This window comes from Tenebrio molitor, chromosome 1 (genome assembly GCF_963966145.1).
Source record: "Tenebrio molitor chromosome 1, icTenMoli1.1, whole genome shotgun sequence".
In the NCBI taxonomy this organism is placed as follows: Eukaryota; Metazoa; Arthropoda; class Insecta; order Coleoptera; family Tenebrionidae; genus Tenebrio; species Tenebrio molitor.
The window spans coordinates 36602391-36620902 of record NC_091046.1 but is presented as its reverse complement, the minus strand read 5'-3'; the positions used below and the strand labels follow the sequence as shown (position 1 = coordinate 36620902).

At 32.9% G+C, this 18512-nt stretch overlaps 1 protein-coding gene and 1 long non-coding RNA gene across 3 annotated transcripts in view; both read left to right on the top strand.

Annotated features, from left to right (window-relative positions):
• Nucleotides 1-444: 444 nt before the first annotated feature.
• Nucleotides 445-758, top strand: LOC138124182 (uncharacterized). Its single transcript, XR_011157047.1, has 2 exons — nucleotides 445-532; nucleotides 580-758. It is a non-coding gene; the product is annotated as an uncharacterized lncRNA (long non-coding RNA).
• A 5727-nt stretch (nucleotides 759-6485) lies between these two features.
• The window catches only part of ci (cubitus interruptus), a 71469-nt gene continuing 59442 nt past the window's right edge, over nucleotides 6486-18512 (top strand). The window contains exon 1 of one of the 2 annotated variants that reach the window (XM_069039118.1): nucleotides 6486-7168. In XM_069039118.1, the coding sequence (XP_068895219.1) occupies nucleotides 6984-7168 (185 nt within the window). In that variant the 5' untranslated portion in view covers nucleotides 6486-6983. The remainder of the gene's footprint in view (nucleotides 7169-18512) is intronic. The other variant, XM_069039111.1, reaches the window with a different exon arrangement.

Genomic DNA, 18512 nt, shown 5'->3' with positions numbered 1-18512 from the left:
TCACACGCAAACCAGATTCTTCAAACTTCTTGGTGTGTTTTCTACCACACTATTCTTCATTTCAGTTGTCTATCTGTTTAGCGCCTCATAAAAATTTTCACTTTTCGACTTTTATCGCCGAACATTCTTACAAATGCCTCAACGTGGAAGTGCAAATATTGATTAATTTTCAAATTTGGACAAAATGGAACGTCATATTTTGTCTACTATATTTATTATTGTCTGAATTTTTAGGCAGGAAAAAATGTGACTAACAAATTAATTTTTTTGCGAAGTTAATGTTAATAAATTCGATCAGATCTCCGTTGAGAACGTTAAAGATTGACACAGATAAGTTAAATGCTAATAAGAGTAAATAAAACGAAAATAAAAAATTCTCTGTACAGCAAGATCAAATTCTTAAATTTGTCGTTTCTGTCAAATAAATATAAACTGTCAAATGTACGTGATTCACATTGTGTGAATTCAAATCAAGACATGTCAGACTGTTGACGTTATTATGGGAATATTAAGATGCAGACAATATACACAGGTAAAAGAAATGTTTACACACACGCTCAAAAATACTGCTTTTCTCAGTTTCAGTTGCCACTGATTATTCCACTGCAACATTTTAATATAAACGAATAATGTTATGAAATTGGAAGAAAAAGCTGGTATTGAGTTAGAACTATAAAAAACAAAACAACTAAGAACATTTACTTTACATTTATACTTATTATGTAATACATAAACTTACATTCAGTCTTTGGACTATATTTTCGGGACTATCTCTAGTATCTACAATTTTTTCTAAAGTAGGAATCAGTCAGAATAATTTAGTTACCGTACAAGCTAATGTTTATTATTACTATAAAAATTACCATTAATGAACTAAAGTGACATTGTAATTATTGAAGGAAATTTACTGGGGTGTGAATTACTTGACACTTGTTTGTTTATTTTTCCTTTAGTAGGAATCTGTGTCGTGTTTATTTACGTATAACTATAACATAAACTGACAAAATGTCTTAAAATTTTATGTTTAATGCATTTTACTGTATACATCTAATAGAGTCGCTACAGGGATTTGGACAAGCGATGACATAAAAATAAAATAAATAAATAAAGCACAATAACATAATTATTTTTATTTTAATGTAATATGGTGCTACACCTATGCAACTTACCTATACTGGGTGCCCCAAAATTCGCGGAACAACTCAATGAGGCAATGTCAATTCATGTTAGAAAATAACGAGAAAAATAATTAAAAAATTCTATACCTCTTAGATTTGAAGATATGGGGGCCCAAAAGGTGCAGCTTTGATCTCATTTATTTTAAATAATAATTTTTTTTTTTATTATTTGTCTTTTACTAGCCTGTGGCCTAATAATTTTGAACGATTGTGATCAGGTTTGCAATTATTTTCTTCATTATTTCCAGCATTTCCAAGTAGTAATTTTTGTTCGTTTTACCTCAAATAGCGTACGGCAGCACGGCTTTGATTTTTCCCTCTCGTTTGAAATGAAATATTTGCAGACTATTGGGATGCATAGAATGTTTTTAAATGTTGCCACATTTAGTGTAACGAATAGGCCCATATCTTCTACAAAAAAGAAGATTGATTTTTTTAAACATTTTTACCTGATCTTTTAATGACTACTTAACAACGTACTACTACGTTGTTCCGCGAATTTTGGGGCACCCAGTATAAATTCAACAAAAATATATTATGATTATTATTTAAAATTATTATTTAAAGTTAATGAATGTGGCATTTGTAGATATCAGAAAATGAATGTGCAGAACTGAAGATAACACAGGAACGCTAATTTTACTGTCTTTTGTAAATAGACGATGAAAAATAGAAGAAAGTTAGCAAAAATATTGGACCTGACCTTTATTTACCCAAGTTTCACTAGTCTGAATTTGTTGACATATACAGCTGTCCCAGAACTGCCTTCCCAAAAAAAAGGGAATATTTGGATAAATGTGATAACCTGAATTTTAAAGAAAAGATATCCTATACCAATCAGAGTTGAGCTCGATCAAGGTAAGATGACCGCAATTTTGCGTTTCCGGGGTTTCAAAGTCAAAATTATAAGTAAACTATTCGCTAATTGTTACGATATCAATAATTACTTTTGTTGTCTAGCAACCTGTCCGTCCTGAGGACGAGCTTCTGGGATTGGTGAACTTTATGTGAGCTAAGTATAGGAAAATTTATTTTAGTAATCTTGGAGTCTCTTTTGCTGAGGCGCATGCCTGTTTTCTATGGGGAGGCAGTTCTGGAACAGGCTTTATACTTAAATATAAAAAAAGAGCCAAGTTGATAATATAATATGAAAATAGATAACAACATTCTATCTTTGGTCGACTAAAAGAAAATTCTACTAAAATCTTATTTTCCCGTTTGTTACAACAATACATTAAAATGACGATGATTAACTAACTCTACGTTCAATCTAATCTAACATTTTATAATAATTACTATACTGTACGTATTGTTTTACACTACTCGACAGCCTGCAGCTGTGATTATTTTGTCTTGATAGTTTAACGTTCGAAAATGGTGTTACATACTCATTGAGATGATGACTTAGGTGAAGCATCTTGGAATAAGTAGATTGATAGTTTTATTTTGATTGAAAATTCGTACCTTACTGCGCAAGTTGAAAAACTTGTTGAGAACCTCAAGTTGTACAATATGATCAACAAGGAAAGCGACCGAAGTGGCTATGGAAAAGAAAATTTCTGAAGACGTGCGGCGTAACTTAATGAACTGTCACTTGTCAATTTTGACATTGCGTGAATTTGATTTAAAACATTTAAAAAATAAATAAAAAAATTCATTCCAGAATACCAAATATTCATGACAGAACGCTATTTTCGAAATGGAAACAAAGGTAATTAATCAAAAACTCTTTTCAACGCCCCTGTTAGTATAGCTCAAACTATTTATCTACTTTTTGTTGATGATATTGTATAATCTGTGCAGGGTAAGGTTCTGAAATCTCCATTGTTGTCCACCAATATTTTTCACTTGTTGATTGTTCTCGCAGTTCATTTTTATTAATTTTGAATGTCGACACTGTACTTTACTGTTCGATTTAAAATACGCGCCAAAATGGCATTTTTGATCACGTGCTTCTAGCAGTGATCAAAATGTGCACGACGACTAATCATCTGTTTAATCCACCATAATAGTGCAGTAGTTATTCGTTATTTCACCATCGACGATTTTATTTACACAGAATGTATAATTTTCTAATTGACAGATTACACATACTCTAACAGGTTTTTAAAACATGGTGGAATTTAATGAATAAGAAAAGTGGATAAAAGTGTAACCGATTGCTAAAAAGATGTTCTAACTCATAAAATTATGAATCGTTGAAAAGCACTTTCATTACTTTTTCAAATAAATTGGCAAATTAAAAAAATCTTGCTAAATAACGAAAAGTGTATTATAACTTTAGAATGTTGGTATAATTTTCGACCATGAAATCATAACATAACACACAAGTAAACTATGCATTTTATTGGGAGCGTAAACTAAAAATAAATATAGTACGAAAAATTACGTACAAGCTCTTTATTACAGTAGCCAGCAATAAATTTTGGTCGTCAATGCCATTCATTGACACAATGGAAAATGCTGTGGTATGAAACGGGCTTAACCTCTAACATGTTATGTGACATTAATTGTCATTATGTTTTTCTTTAGCAATTTATTGATGAAATGAAACGTAAGGTACCTATATTGGAACAAAATTACTTAATTAATGAAATGATTCTTATTTTATCAGAGTATGATATCGAGGGCATGATTTTTAACAATAAAAAAAAGCCTTGACAATTCAGTGTATTATTGACATTTTGTTGGCACTGGACATAAGTAGACAAAAATTTTAATTTGTGACAGTAGCACGAAATTTTAAAATGATATTATGAAGACCAAAATTTATTGCGCGAGACTAGATTTGTAAAATTAGGCTAACGGTACTGCTATGTTTGACAGATGTAGATGTCAGATGCTTTATTTCTACAATGTGTTCCCAAATGATCGTGGTATCGTAGGGTGCTTGGATCGGGAAAAATAACCAAACCAACCATAACCTCCACGCCGCTGGCCAGTGTCAAATATCATTTCTGTCATTCATTAGGGGCTATTCTGTATCTAGTACGTTAAAAGTAACACACCGATACAATTTTAAAGCTCCGTCAAATCGAAAAAGCTATTCTGTATCTGCGCATCCTGTTAAAATTTTGACGTACGTACGTCAAATTTGGGAGGTAGTACGTTATTTTTATGGGTCGACGATTTCCGACCCTTAAATTTTAACAGACCGTTTTTTTGCCCAGTGTATCTTCATTTTTGGGTTATGTTGTGTGAGTTTTTACAATAATTATAAACTTTTCCTTTTTTAAATCAACAAGATTGCTTTCATGCAGCACTTCGAATAAAACATCTTGTAAATGACAATTTTCCCAATTAAAAATAGATATGCATTATTTAAATGTTTATTTCATTATATACTTAAAACAATCCTTATGAAAGTTATGACTAAAATTTATATTGTAATGTAGCACTGACATGCTTCTTTTTTTGACGTTTGTCAGCACGAGTCAACACCTCATTGGCCAGCTTTATATTGGACTCTGCAATATTCTTAGGCACTCTTCATGTTTTTCTGCGATATTTATTACATTAGTTTGGGGATGCTTGCGTTTTCTACTTCTTTCTTCTCTTCTGTTATGCGTATCAACACCCAACACATTAATGTCCACCCCAATGTCAGGCGTCTGCTCATGGATATCAAAGATACGCACTAGCACCACATCAGATAGTAACATCGGAAACAAAAATTACACAATAAATCCAAATACTCAAGTACTTGCCTTCCACAATTATTGCTGTCTTCTCAGCAATCACTCTTGTGTACATTACGTTAACCTCACTTTTCACTTATATTCAATCCATAGACAAATGAACACACTTCGTTGAGTGTGTTCATTTGTCTATGATTCAATCCTAACACTGTCAAATATGAATTTATTTTTCACTTTCGTATAATTGCATAATAACTCCTAGGATACGAAATACGTAAACATGTCCATAACAACCGGGGAATAATACAGGGCGTAATAAGAATAAGCGGGCGTAATAAGAATAAGCGGGCGTAATGAATTCATAACGCCCTCATCAATTCGTAATTGCAATGATGCCAATTTTTTTTTTTTTTTGTAGAACACGTATAGTGAAAAATAAAATCTTGTATGCACCACGGCGTCACGAATGATTACGCCCTTGGTGCATAAATAGCTATTAATTCTCAGTGTGCAAGCGCTAAGGCTCGTTCACAATCAACTTAACGTACCCACCTTAAATTTTACCATTTTATCAGTCTACGTTATTCTGAAGTTACAGAATAGCAAATTTGTTTCCCCAATTTAAAGGTCTGCCAAAGTCCTAACTTTTAACGTATGCTTTACTTTTAACGTACTCGATACAGAATAGCCCCTATTGCCTGTTGTTAATATTCAAAAATTCACAAAAAATTGAAATGATGCCTTGGGTTTACCCAACGAAAACTAGTCAAAATATTTTATTATTCTAAGGAGTTGTAATTGCTTTAAAACTATTACAAACTGATTTTGTTGACTTTGTTTGGTTGATAAACCTAACCTCTCTTATACCTGTCATTTTGACGGTTCTTGATAGTTGATATAATTTTTCTAGTAAGTATGCATCAAAATTCAAAACGCTCACATTGTCAAAATCTACTACGATATCACAATCATTTTGGAACATTTTGTATTAATCAGTTCTTGTCTCACTCTTTTAATTTTTTTCATGTGATATTTTGTGATTAAAAAAGTATGTACTATTGCGATCAAAAAATTTTGGACACTAATGTCATCGTGCTGTCATACATTCTAAAATGACCCTTATGTATTAATAACCTCAATTTTGATTGTGTCAATTTTGAAAATGTGAATGTCAGATTTACCGAGAAAATACATATTCAAAAAGTTGTAAAAATCAGACAAATGGAATAGAACGAGGTTTTAATTAATAAAAAATATAAAACAAATACCCAAATGTACTCGCATATTAAAAAAATTATATTTTAAACCGGTGTCAAATTGACAACAATTTCATCTTTTATGTGACAGTTTCAATAAAGCATGATTTAGAGTAATTTTTTTAATGTGACAGAAGTTTGATGTCCAAAATTTTATGATCGTAATAGTACATAATATGTAGTATAAAAGTGAAAATGCAACAGTTTGATCTAGATAATTTCATATTTGTTAAGTATCTGTTTAATTTTTTTTTGTGTTATATTTTGATTACACGTTGCATGGGGGTGGAGGTGGGGGGGCAGCGCATGGTCCTAATTCGTTGCTACGCCACTGTTTAAATAAGAGAGTACAGAATGTGAGTCCATTCCCTCGCAGTCGGTCTGGGTTTGGCCCCTCCCCGTGCTCCCTTCTTCCACACTCGTTAGTTGAGTTGTAAGGCCTGGCTGTCAACTACTCGCCTGCCTCTACTCTAGTTAGTTGTCCGTAGTCTATAGGCAGGTTGTGTCGTACTTTATCCATTAACAAATAAAGCATGTGCCTTACGCATCAACAACAAATCTGAGAAGTGCCTCCGCGACAATGTCTTTCGTAAACAAAATCAAATTGTCCGACATGAATTACTCTAAGTGCCTGGATTAAGTGTCTAGACTGGATAATACACTCCGACTGCCCCCATTCAGACCTAATTACCACCCAATCAGGAACACAAATCGCGATGCTGCCAACCTACAACCGGGAAAACCGCAGGACCGCGTGCGTCCGCACGGGACTCGAGACGTCTCCTCCGGTTGTCATTAATTGAGACATATCCAATTAACGAAGGAGTAGATGACGGCGCGAGTGGCCGTCGTCCCGACCGCGTTCTTGTGACAATCAGTGACACAATTTGGTGTGATGTGACCAGTGCGATATGCCCGAGAAGGAGGCGGATTTCCAAGCCGCTATGTCTGCAGGTCTTCCCTTACAGTTCCCGTCGGCTTTTGCGGCTTTCCACGCACCTCTTCCAGTAGATCAGCGCACACACGAAGGACGATACGTCTGGGACCCGAGGATGCAACCTCCGGGGGCCCCGTTCCACCATCCGGCACCTCCAGGGTGAGTCCTCTTGCCGGCCCGTAGACGCTGTACAAGTAATCCGTTTTTGGTCGACGGTGGTGTTGAGATCGCAAACGGGAGAATCGCAAATACGCCGACACCGATTTTTGTTGATTTATTGACGATGATCTGAAAAATAAATAACTTAATCTGACAATGTAGACGTTAGAGGGAGTGATGACAACGCAAAGGTGTTCAATTAATTTGTATTATCTACAGCCTCCGCAGAATTTTGTTTTTATAGACCCACAACTCAACCGCATAAAACTGTATTTGTAAAATAACGTTACAACATGAAATTTGCTATTGCTTAGGTCTGATAATATTTTTAGAAGTCGATGTGGTGTTTGGTGGCAATCTGTACCTCCAACCCTTTATCCAAATGTCTGTTAGATATTTATTTTATTTTTCAGTTTTGATTTAAAAATCAAAATAGTAATGTATTGCAAACGAAATTGAAAATGTAAGAGGCAACAATTCTTAAAGTTGGATATTTTTCAGCAGGTACACTTTTCCATTTATAGTTTTAAAATACTTAGGTATTTATCATTCGCCATATAATTTGAAGTCGAGTTTGAAGTAATAGTAATAAATTTGACAAAAAGAAACAATAAATTCGTGATAAATTTATTAAGGACCCGCCGTAAAAAATATAACTCTTACAGTTCAAGGATGCTATTTGTAATGATAAAAATAACATTGCCAATAAAATACCTTTACTATATTCCATATATGTATTTTGATCTAATTTTACTACAATAAAGCGTAAAAAAATGTACATATTATACCAAATCTTAATTTAACTTTACTTAATATTCATAAGAGCATAAGCGGACTTCTTTTCTGTTACAAATGATATTAACACTAGGTACTATTGCGGGCAAAAAAAGTGGGACATCAAATTTCTGTCAGTTTTGAAAAATTCGATGTAGTTTAAGCTTTATTGTCATTTTTTTGACACTATTCCAGATGACAGTTTAAAAATTTATTTTATACTCCTATTTTCCTTTTCCAAATGCTCTCTCCTTTTGATAAAGATAGATTTTGATTGGGACTTTGCCTTAAATAAATCTTCACTACGTGCTTACTTACAATCATTCCCTACAACCTACAATACTTAATGACAACGTCAATCAATTCAAAGTAGGGTTAGAATAAGATAAGGGTTATTTCACATTAAAAGTCAAGACAATGGACGTTGATGTCCCACTTTTTTTGCCCGCAATAGTACTTCACGCGCTTAGTTTATACATTTTTGTTATAAAATTATGAAATAATATTCACTTAATAATAACACAGATTACCTTAAGAAAGGAAAAGTAGGTATCCTCCAAACTCTTTTCAGAGTATTGTTGAATAGTTTATAATACTTTGAAATTATCATATTCATTAAATTTCACCTTTTCTCTGCATTTTTAAACATTTGCTACATTTTGTAACATGATACGGTAGCAGTTAGGAAGACAAGCTTACTGTTATTTTTATAAGCGACCTTTTATCGCGAAAGCTCCATTAGTTGTAACAAAAACGACTTAATTCGAAACGAGAACTTAACGTTATTCACAAATTCAGGGAATTCAGCATTTTCTTTTTATTCCCCTTAATAATAATAATAAAAAGGTGCAAAAAGATGTATGTACTTAGTCGGACAAGAAGTAAATGGAAATGTTCCCAGTTAGGTAAATTTTCAGTTCTTCTTATGACGACACTCTTGAAAGTCGCAGATTTTTAACAGACAATATTACATTTTTCCATTTAAAATAAATTCTGATAATGTCGATCAGATGCACAGAATGTCACAGCAACAAGCAATTAAATCTAAGAGATAATAACTTTTGTAGATTCACTACATAAATATTGAACCTACTAGATTTTATGGTAAAGTTTATTGACTTATTTTAGTTATTTATCTTTTTTATCCATATATTGTTAAATTTTTAAAAAAGATTTATTGTTATTATCAAGTGTGAAACTTTTCTACATCAACACGTTTAAAATGTTTTATTTCAACTAAATATTAAATAAATTTTGTGCATTTAAAAATAATGTAATATGTATTGTACCACACTAGAGCTGAAAAGTGAATATTTCACACCAGTGTTGTACACTATACTTTTCCGACCAGTAGATCGGAAAAATAAATGTTCAGAATCAAAGAAATTGAATTAGATTTTCAATGTAACAAGTGAATATGGCTACATTATGTAACTTTAGGAACCGACAGTTCTATGTATTTATCTAAAAGTTCTTATCTTGGTCAAAGTGATTTTAGTGTTGTTGACTTTTATTTAATTTTGAAATTTCATCTTTGGAGTTTGTTGTGGAATTTATCATTAATTCGAAATTATACAGGTCCTGAAACGGATGTCTGTTAACTCGTTGTTTTATATTCACTGATATTACTTTTCAAATTTGATGTTTAATGACAGTTCGTAGATAAATATTGGTGATTGTGTATGTCTTTTATTATACATTTATGAAACAATGTAACTGATAGATACATGTCCCAAGAGGAAGAAATCTCTAAATATATTACTTCCTTTTTAGTAAAACTACTCACATATTTTTTCCATATATTTTCTGTTGAAACTTCCGTTCATTCTACTTTATAAAGGATGCCATTCATTGTCATAACATGTCACAGATGTTGGTTTTTTGTTAATTTCTCTTTCAGATTTAATTTCTTTTTCATATGCTTTAGGAAATTTAGAAGCTTGATTACAAAATAATTTTATTGTTATTGTTTCTTAAATGTGGAAGCGCTACATATTTTTGAAATTAAATTTCTGACCTTAACCAAGACCAAGACATACTTTTGCACATTACACTGTAATAGTACTTGTGTAAATATGTAGAACAAGATTTGGTTTTTTTTTTTGGATATCATGATTGTTAATCATTAACTGGCACTGTCCCCTTCGGGGTAAATATACAGATAACAAACGCTAGGAAAATATACAGCGCTAGAATTGTAAATCAATAATGATTCAAGTCAATTTTTTTTTTCTTAATTAAATGCACTAACAGTGGGTTTTAGATTCACTAGTGAGTTTAAAGAACACAAATGGCAGAAGTGGCAAATTTTTGCCACTTCTGCCATTTGTGTTCTTTAAGAAGCACTCTGAAATTGTGTATGACTTGCAATATTTAACAAGTAAAATTGCGCTGATTTGATTCAATTATTGCATAATGACCTGATGCGGTGCGGTAATTACAATTATAGATATCTTCCGTTAATTTCACTCAAGACAAAAGTAAGAAGGTCATCAGATATTCCATTAAGCTGCTGGCAAAAAGTGTTGAATCATGTTGACGTTTAACTTTTTGTATTCGACAGATTTAATAATAATTTAACGTTTTAACATTTGGTCTTTAGTGTAATTGTCATTTAACTTTCGTGCAATGAAATTATTATTGTTAAACTTTTTGTGAATTTAGGGTATACCTATCCCATTTTGTCAAGTTAAAAATTGATGCACGAGTAGTTTACGATATTCTAAATAAACATGTACAAAAAAGAAAAATTGGTGTTGCCACATGGGGTAGAGTGTGTTGTTGTAAGGTGGATCGTTCTTTGAAAATTGTGATAATCTCGAATTTCTTCTGCCACGAAATTGTAGTCGGTAGTGTTTACACTGACGCAACGCCATTTTATGAGTTTCTTCCCCAACCATTAAGTCTTTTAGAGCACGACATAAATAAACATCTTCTCATGTGGATTTTCTGCAATTTGTTGGATTTATTTAGGGATTTTAGACCGGAACATCCGAAATAACAAACATTTTAACGACATCGTTAAAGGTATAGACCTACCGAAAAACCATTCAATACATCCCTAACAATCTCCTTTCTGAGAATCGACAGCACGTAACATTGACGCATTGCTTGAAATCTTTTGGATTTCAACAAACTCATGATCCCTTTTGTGTCCGCCAGCGGACAGGTCTTAAATTTACGGTGATGGTCAGGCCTTATTCACGTCCGACGGACTTTAGCTCCGGTAGTCCCTCTTTACACTCTCTGAAGGATTTGTGAATTTTTCCGTGACAATAGTTGTGTAACACGTACAGCACTGTAGAAGGCTGAGGGCAGTTCTTGTGCGGAATGCGTTGATTGAAAAACAAAAATCGTGTAGATGTGACAGCGCCTCTTTGTATTGAGATATAAAAAGATTCTCAGACGAGTGATCAAAAGAACTGCTAGCTAAAAGCCGAACAATATTCAATGATTCGGCACTTTCCTATTAACAATCATCAAAGCAGAGACAATAAAAGTTACGAGCCGACTTTTTGCCATACCCACATTGGCCATTGCTGATTGTCACCAACCTACACCTTTCGATGTAAACAAGTGTAGTGTATAATTATTGTGGCATATCTTACTATTAAAACACCTACTAAACTTAATGTGTGTTTCACATATTGACTGGTAAATCGATTATGCCTGGATGCATTGTTGCTCTTCCGCAGTCTTTCAGACAATGGTGTTCTAGCTTATTATGTTTCAATTATTACATCGTTCGAACAAGAACATTACGACTAGATAGGTCCACGTGAAATAAACCATTGTGATTCGTACCGGTGTTCAACAGAGCAGTCCTCGCCTTGTAAGTCTGTTCGTTTTATACAGACACCGTATCCTCATATGGGGACGCGTTTTGTTTTATGTTCTACAACCATCTTATGAATAGTTTTATCAGTTTCGCAACCAATAAAATACGTTTAAATTTTTAGAAATTCATCGATCTCAAGATGTTGTTTTCTCTAGATGCCTAATTAAGGGGGATTTCAAATATAGGGTCATGTCTGGACAACAGTTCTTTCCGAGAGTTCGTCATGCTAAGGAATGTGCTATCTTTAACTCACTCTTAATAAAAATGATAATATGTCTGAAATGAGAACATCGAATCTACGTTTTCTTTTTTTTGGACTCTTCTAGGGTAATTCTGTTTAACTGCTTATTACGCTAAATGCAAATTATAAAAAATTTAAATGAAGAATATTTAAGTTTATTAAGTTTCCGCAGAGGACCGAAAGAAATCTTTTGCTACCATTTATTCACTGTTTGAAATTTATTATTATTACTGACTTAGTAGAACTGTTATTCTTATACTACTACATATTTGGAGAAATAAGTATTTTACTCAATTTTATTTTTTATACGTTAATGAATCCATGCTTCTTGCTATTATTAGTTAACAGTTTAATGTTCATATTTTTGTAACAAATTATCAGGTAAAAGTTACTTCAGTTATCAAAAATGGGTCGGTAATGATGAAACATTATAAGCTCTGTAACTGCATCCTAAACCGCTATTTAAATTTATGTATCCAAAATGCAGCAGAAGACAATTTTATCTTTTATTGAACCCACATAACCTCTTGCCATTGAAGTTGGTGTCATTAGGACGATTACTAAAGATTTAGTATGATCCAAATTGTGGTAATCATACCGATGATCTTAACTTCTTTAACGAAAATTCACATCGTAGTAATATTTTCTATTTTTGACCTAAGCTCATAAAATAACAGTTAAGAATCTTGTACAAGCACAAATATAAATTTTGATCATGGTAATTTAATAGTTTATTATTCAATAAGGAGCTAAAGTGTTAATTTATTGTACGAGTGCAGCGAGGCCAATAATTGCACGAGCAATGAAAAGGCATTTTACTCACAAGCAGGGCACACTAGATTTTTCTTTTTGGTCACAATATGGGTAAATGGCGTGACATTATTTAATATAAATGGGTGCAATGATTGTAATATTAATGTAAATATTAACATAAAATAAATAAATATAAGTGTTCTCTCTTGTTCTTTTGAACGCTTTGTATTGTGTTTGTCAAGGGTAGGTACATAACTCTTTATACGAAGGTCGTGCAAAAAATAATTCAATTAGGTAATTAATTATGATGTAATTACCGTTGCGATCAATTTGATAAGCTTCCAAAATATTTACACTAATTGTCCAATTTGTTTAGTTATAATTTCATAGTTATTAATGTAGCACTACACCTTAATTATTTATTTTTTATATAAAAATCTTGCCCGAAAATTTGTTCTTGAAAGTTTGACACAGTTTGCCAAAAAGTTATGTAATAATCTTGACGAAGCTATTGTGTTTCGTTTTGTATCGAGAAGAAAGTGATGCCAGTTGCCCTCCAGATTTGACCCAAGCTGTGCAGCTAATTCTTGCGTGATTGGTACTTCACGGTGCTTGCATTCGACCAAGTAATAGAACAGTAGCGAATTTAATTCAATGTTTGATCTCGAATCTGGAAAAAGATGGCATCCGACTCGCATCCCAGCTGTAGGTTAATAGTCCTCTTCGGTAATAGCAGTGATAAAGTGTTGAGCTTGATACCTACCTTATTAGCGGGTGCCAGTGAGAAAATGGCAATTAGAGATATTTATCAGCAATTTCAATTAAGAGTTAAAGAATATTATTTGTGAAATTGCTCGGTGCACCGTCTGCTTTACAAATACAGTTTAATGTGTGCATTCAAGTTCGCATTAAATGTAATACGAAGCAATTACCGAGGAACTGAAGACCATCTACATCATTATTTACAATTTAAACTATCATTACGTTTTCTTGTTAGCAACCAAAATAATAAAATTATGACGACGTGGGAATGTTCGCGGAGGCATCAGGAGTCTCGACTCGACTAGTTTTGGTGAAGTACCTACACCAGTCGTCTTGACGGTCGTTGTTTAATTCATTTGAACTGGATGGACGCCATTAAAACGTGGTGGTGAAAAAAAATCAATTGTGTTTGTTGCCGGTCGGAGAGCAAGTCGAGGATCATTCCGAACAGACATTTCTTTATTTTCTAACGAAACTGCGATTGATATATAGACATGTCCGAAAGAATGCGGCTGACAATACAAAGCTACGGACATCGTGACAAAAACCAGCCCAATCACGGCCGGTGGAGACGGCGGGGAGGCGAAACGCCGATCAGTGGGTATTGACAGGACAATCCGACTGATAAATGGACACTCAGTATGTCGGTTGGTATGACTGGCAAACAACATCGACGGACACGGAGCGTACACCTGCGGATAAGTGAAGAACCGAACGCGGTGGTGTCAAAAAGGCTTGCGTAACAACCGATTTGGGCGTAATAAATTGCTCAGTCAATAACCTTTTGTTTGGAAATTGGTCCGAGTAGAAGAGCCCGGAAACCCCTTTTTGTCTTGTCTAAAATAAATAATGAGGAACAGAAAGCGCACGATATAATAACACATCGGATGCGAAATTGAGTGGAGGTGCGCTGGTTCGCTTCGACGGAGATGACTGGTGCATGCGATTGGATTGCTGTGGGGATTGCAGCGTGGCAGAAGGCCGATGAAATTGCAGATTAATTTTCGATTGCTACTTGTAAATTAAATTTCTAGATCGGATCAAGTTTTAAATGTAATCGGATTACACATTATAAAGCCCTTGTCACGACAACAATAGGAATACGAGACCTGCTCAAAAGATTCCGTCGATATGCTCGTTTTGTGCGAGGAAATTATATCGGCATTCCAGTAGCCATTGCAGGTAATCTTGTGTAAACTAGTGATAATGCACAATCGCACAATTTGGCCAATTGCAAATTCAGACGATAATGCTCTGTTGGCTCGTTGAATTATCTACGCTGTATTACACCTTTTGAAGTCTACTCGGAATCTGAACCAGATTAACAAATAGTTGCAGATCCATTATTTAATCATGATTGTGTCATTGCTTTGTTGCCATCCTAAAAAGTTTTCTTTATGATGTTTATGTGACTGACCAAATTCTAAGGCGTTTCAGTAATGATTATATTTTTTGTTTAAAAAATATCAAACATTGTTATGGTCATAGTTCTCTGAGTGCCTATATGTTCGTACCTAATATAATTTTATTTATTTGTAAGATTACATTTTATGTGATAACTGGCTATTGAGCCGGTTTCGTCTCAGTGGGTTGTATTTTGATCTTGATCCTAATTTTAATTTAATTTTTAAAAGATATACGATCAATTCTCCGAATGTTTTCTATAAAAAATCATCTTTTTCTTTATCACTCAACTCTCTCTCAAAGTAGTGAATGGTTGTGTATTAAAATTTAAATTAATCATTAAAAAAAAGTTAATTTGTTCAGTAATTCTTTAGTTATAAGCGGACAGGCATACATAGCTGCCAATTTTACATTTTATAATAAATGTTCTCTTAGGACTAGAGGAATTTTCATATTTGGTGGCAGAAACAAAAGACTGACAAATGTCACAAAATTGTATTGACAGTGTCAAATTTCTCCTAACCGCTGTAAAAATGAATGTCTAGGTAAATTTTAATTTTCGCTAGATAGGTTGAAAAAATAAATTTTAATGAAACCAATAAAAAAGTACAGTTGCGGCCGTTGAAAACTCAGACACTTTGAACAACGCCAAACTTTTAGCTTTGTAAATGGTATTGAAAGTGACGTTTCTCAAAATGTCACTCAAACATTATCCACATTAATTTCTCTCGCAATGGCTCTCATACTCACACCGTCCCTTAGTCAAACACATTTTTGCAAATCAGATAATTGCGGCATTTCAAAAGTTACGCGCGATTCTGACCTAATATGTCAAATACTGACACTGACTTTATAATCCTTGATGAAAATCCTGTTTACGCTAATCAAATTTCGGAATTTATACAGTGTTTAAATCTTTCCTGTCTGAGACTTCAACGGCCGCAACTGTACCTAATACTTATAATAATTATTATTATCACTAATTTATTGGTGTCGACATTAGCTACCTAATAAAACAAAATGTGGAAAATAGTTTTGGAAAATACTGTCGCGGGCAATAAATTTTGGTCGTCAATGTCATTTCAAAATTTGGTTAGATTGTCAAATTAAAACAAAATCCCTGCCTGATTATGTCCATGTCAACAGTGTCAAAAAAATGACAATTAATGCCATTCAACTGATGATAGGTTATGATGTTATTGCATTAAAGAGTGACATTGACGACCAAAATTTATTGCCTGCGAGTGTACATAGTTTTATTTTTTCACACAATTTGTTGCATTTCTGTCGAAATCACGAACGTCTTTGAGAAATTTGATACTGACAATACAAGTTTGTGACATTTCTGTCTTTTGTTTCCGGCACCAAATATGAAAAATGTACTCATATGAGGTAAGACTTTTTTCGAATTCGAATATTAATCAGATCGCGTTTATTGAATTTTGAAATTCTCGAAAATGTTATATTTACTTTTAGGTATCGCGCGTTCAAATGAAATCCTGGGCTGAGTAGGCGTTGGAAAAATTAAACCGTTTAGAACAGTGTAAAGTTTGAATTTCCCGCCGTTTGACACGAATCATATTTGTTTATGTTTAATTGAGACATAATTGAACATGTTTGTTTTTAGCAAAGAGTGCCCTTAGATATTTGCTTCGAGAATAGGAATCGTTAAGTTATTCTAGTTTTAATATAAAACATCGCAAAGAAAGAAAAAAAGAAAGATTTTTTTGGCTCTAAATTTTAGGTTAGCTGTCAACATGCTCCAATTAATCTACGCTTTAAAAAAGCACAACAATTGACGGTTTCCAACGCCTCCCTAGCCCAGGATTTCATTTGAACGCGCGATATAATAATAATTGTTAATTATAATTTCTCACCTACTGCAGATTTTAAGAAAATGTGTTACTTTTCTCAAAATTTTTATCCTTTAATTTTTGGTTTGAATTTTAAAAATGCATGTACAGTGGGGAGCACGGAATTTCGCACACCAATTTGTATGTCATTAAAAAAAACTATTTACTCTAAGCTTTATTGTCATTATAATCAATCATGATATATGTGATCATGACTGATGTTTCACCTAAACTGTCACGAAACTGCCGCCAGTATCTCATTTTAATAAAATTATGCCAGTGAAATGTCCACTGTGTGCGAAATTCCGTGCTCGCCACTGTACATATTCATATTTTTTCAGAATTTAAGACCTTTTTGATTTCTTTTTTGTAATCAATATTTTCTGTTGAATTTTCTATTTTTCTTGGTGTGATATTTGAATCTCTTTGATTGACAAAATGTTTCCTCGGAACTTTTTGTTTGTATAAAATTTTACAGAGAAACATTTTTTTATACAACTGACATTAAAAGTGACGTTTTTAGCGGAAGCTAATTTGATTAAAAATTGCTCTTTATAAGTTACCGTGTTAAAAGTATTTTTAACACTAGTAAAAAAAAAACTTTTAACACTAGTTATTTTTTATTTATAAATGTCAAAGTGGCTCTATTTGCCGCTTTTTCAATATCAGCGGGAAATCTGTCGTCGATATCGGCATCGTTAACGTCGTTTTCTTTGTATTCCATGTTTGCGAATGCAATAATGTGGAATTGAAAGTGTTTTACAAAACGTACCTAATGAAACTTTTTTGACGTTTCTAATAAACAAATGTCAGTACAAGACTAGCTACCTGATTTTTGCCGCAGAAATTAAAATAAACATCAAAAATACCTACGACTGCGTTTTTTAATGCAATGCAGACCAGTTGTATAAAAAATAGATGTATGATGGACGTGTTAAAAGTGATTTTATTTTGTTCGTGGGGTTCTACCCCACTTACAAAATAAAATCTCACTTTTAACACTTACATCATAAATAACTATTATTTGTGTAATAGCCGATCAATTTTTTCAAAATTTTATTTTTTACTTTTATTTAAAATGAAAATAAAATCATTACTCTTTCTTTGTAGAATAATTGTTCTCTAGAAGAGGCAGTCACCAATATTTTTGCTAACTTAAATTTGTAATTGTACTATTGTTTCACATTCTGCAGTTTTTGAGTAATTTTTATACCGGGTGTATTATGAAAAATCTTTGGTAATGTAACTTCCTTATTTTTCATACGATTTTAATAAATGATGTGTCAAACAAAATCGTTTTAAATGGGCTATAATTTGAATTGATCCAGTATTTGTTCTTGAGTTCTGTTTTTGACAGATGATAATCAACTTTTTTTTTAAATTGCACTATTAACTTTTCTTGCTCAGTTTGATTTTTATTTTGAATATGAAAATGTATGCTCATGCATAGAAACAAAAAGAAGAAATTAAAAAATAATGCTTTTTTTTTAAATCTAGCAGTCACATTAAACAGTAATAAAAGTGCATTCTAATTTTGCAAAGTGACTAAGAGAGCTATGGCCATTCAAGACAATGTCTATTTAACTCCGGCCGATAACAGAGATGATTTAGTAAGAAGAATCCTAGCAGTATGTGAACAAATATGGTTTTTTTAATTCTATTTTTTTTATTAAAAACGAATTTTTGATTTTAATGTTTGTGTAATCAGAAGATAACATC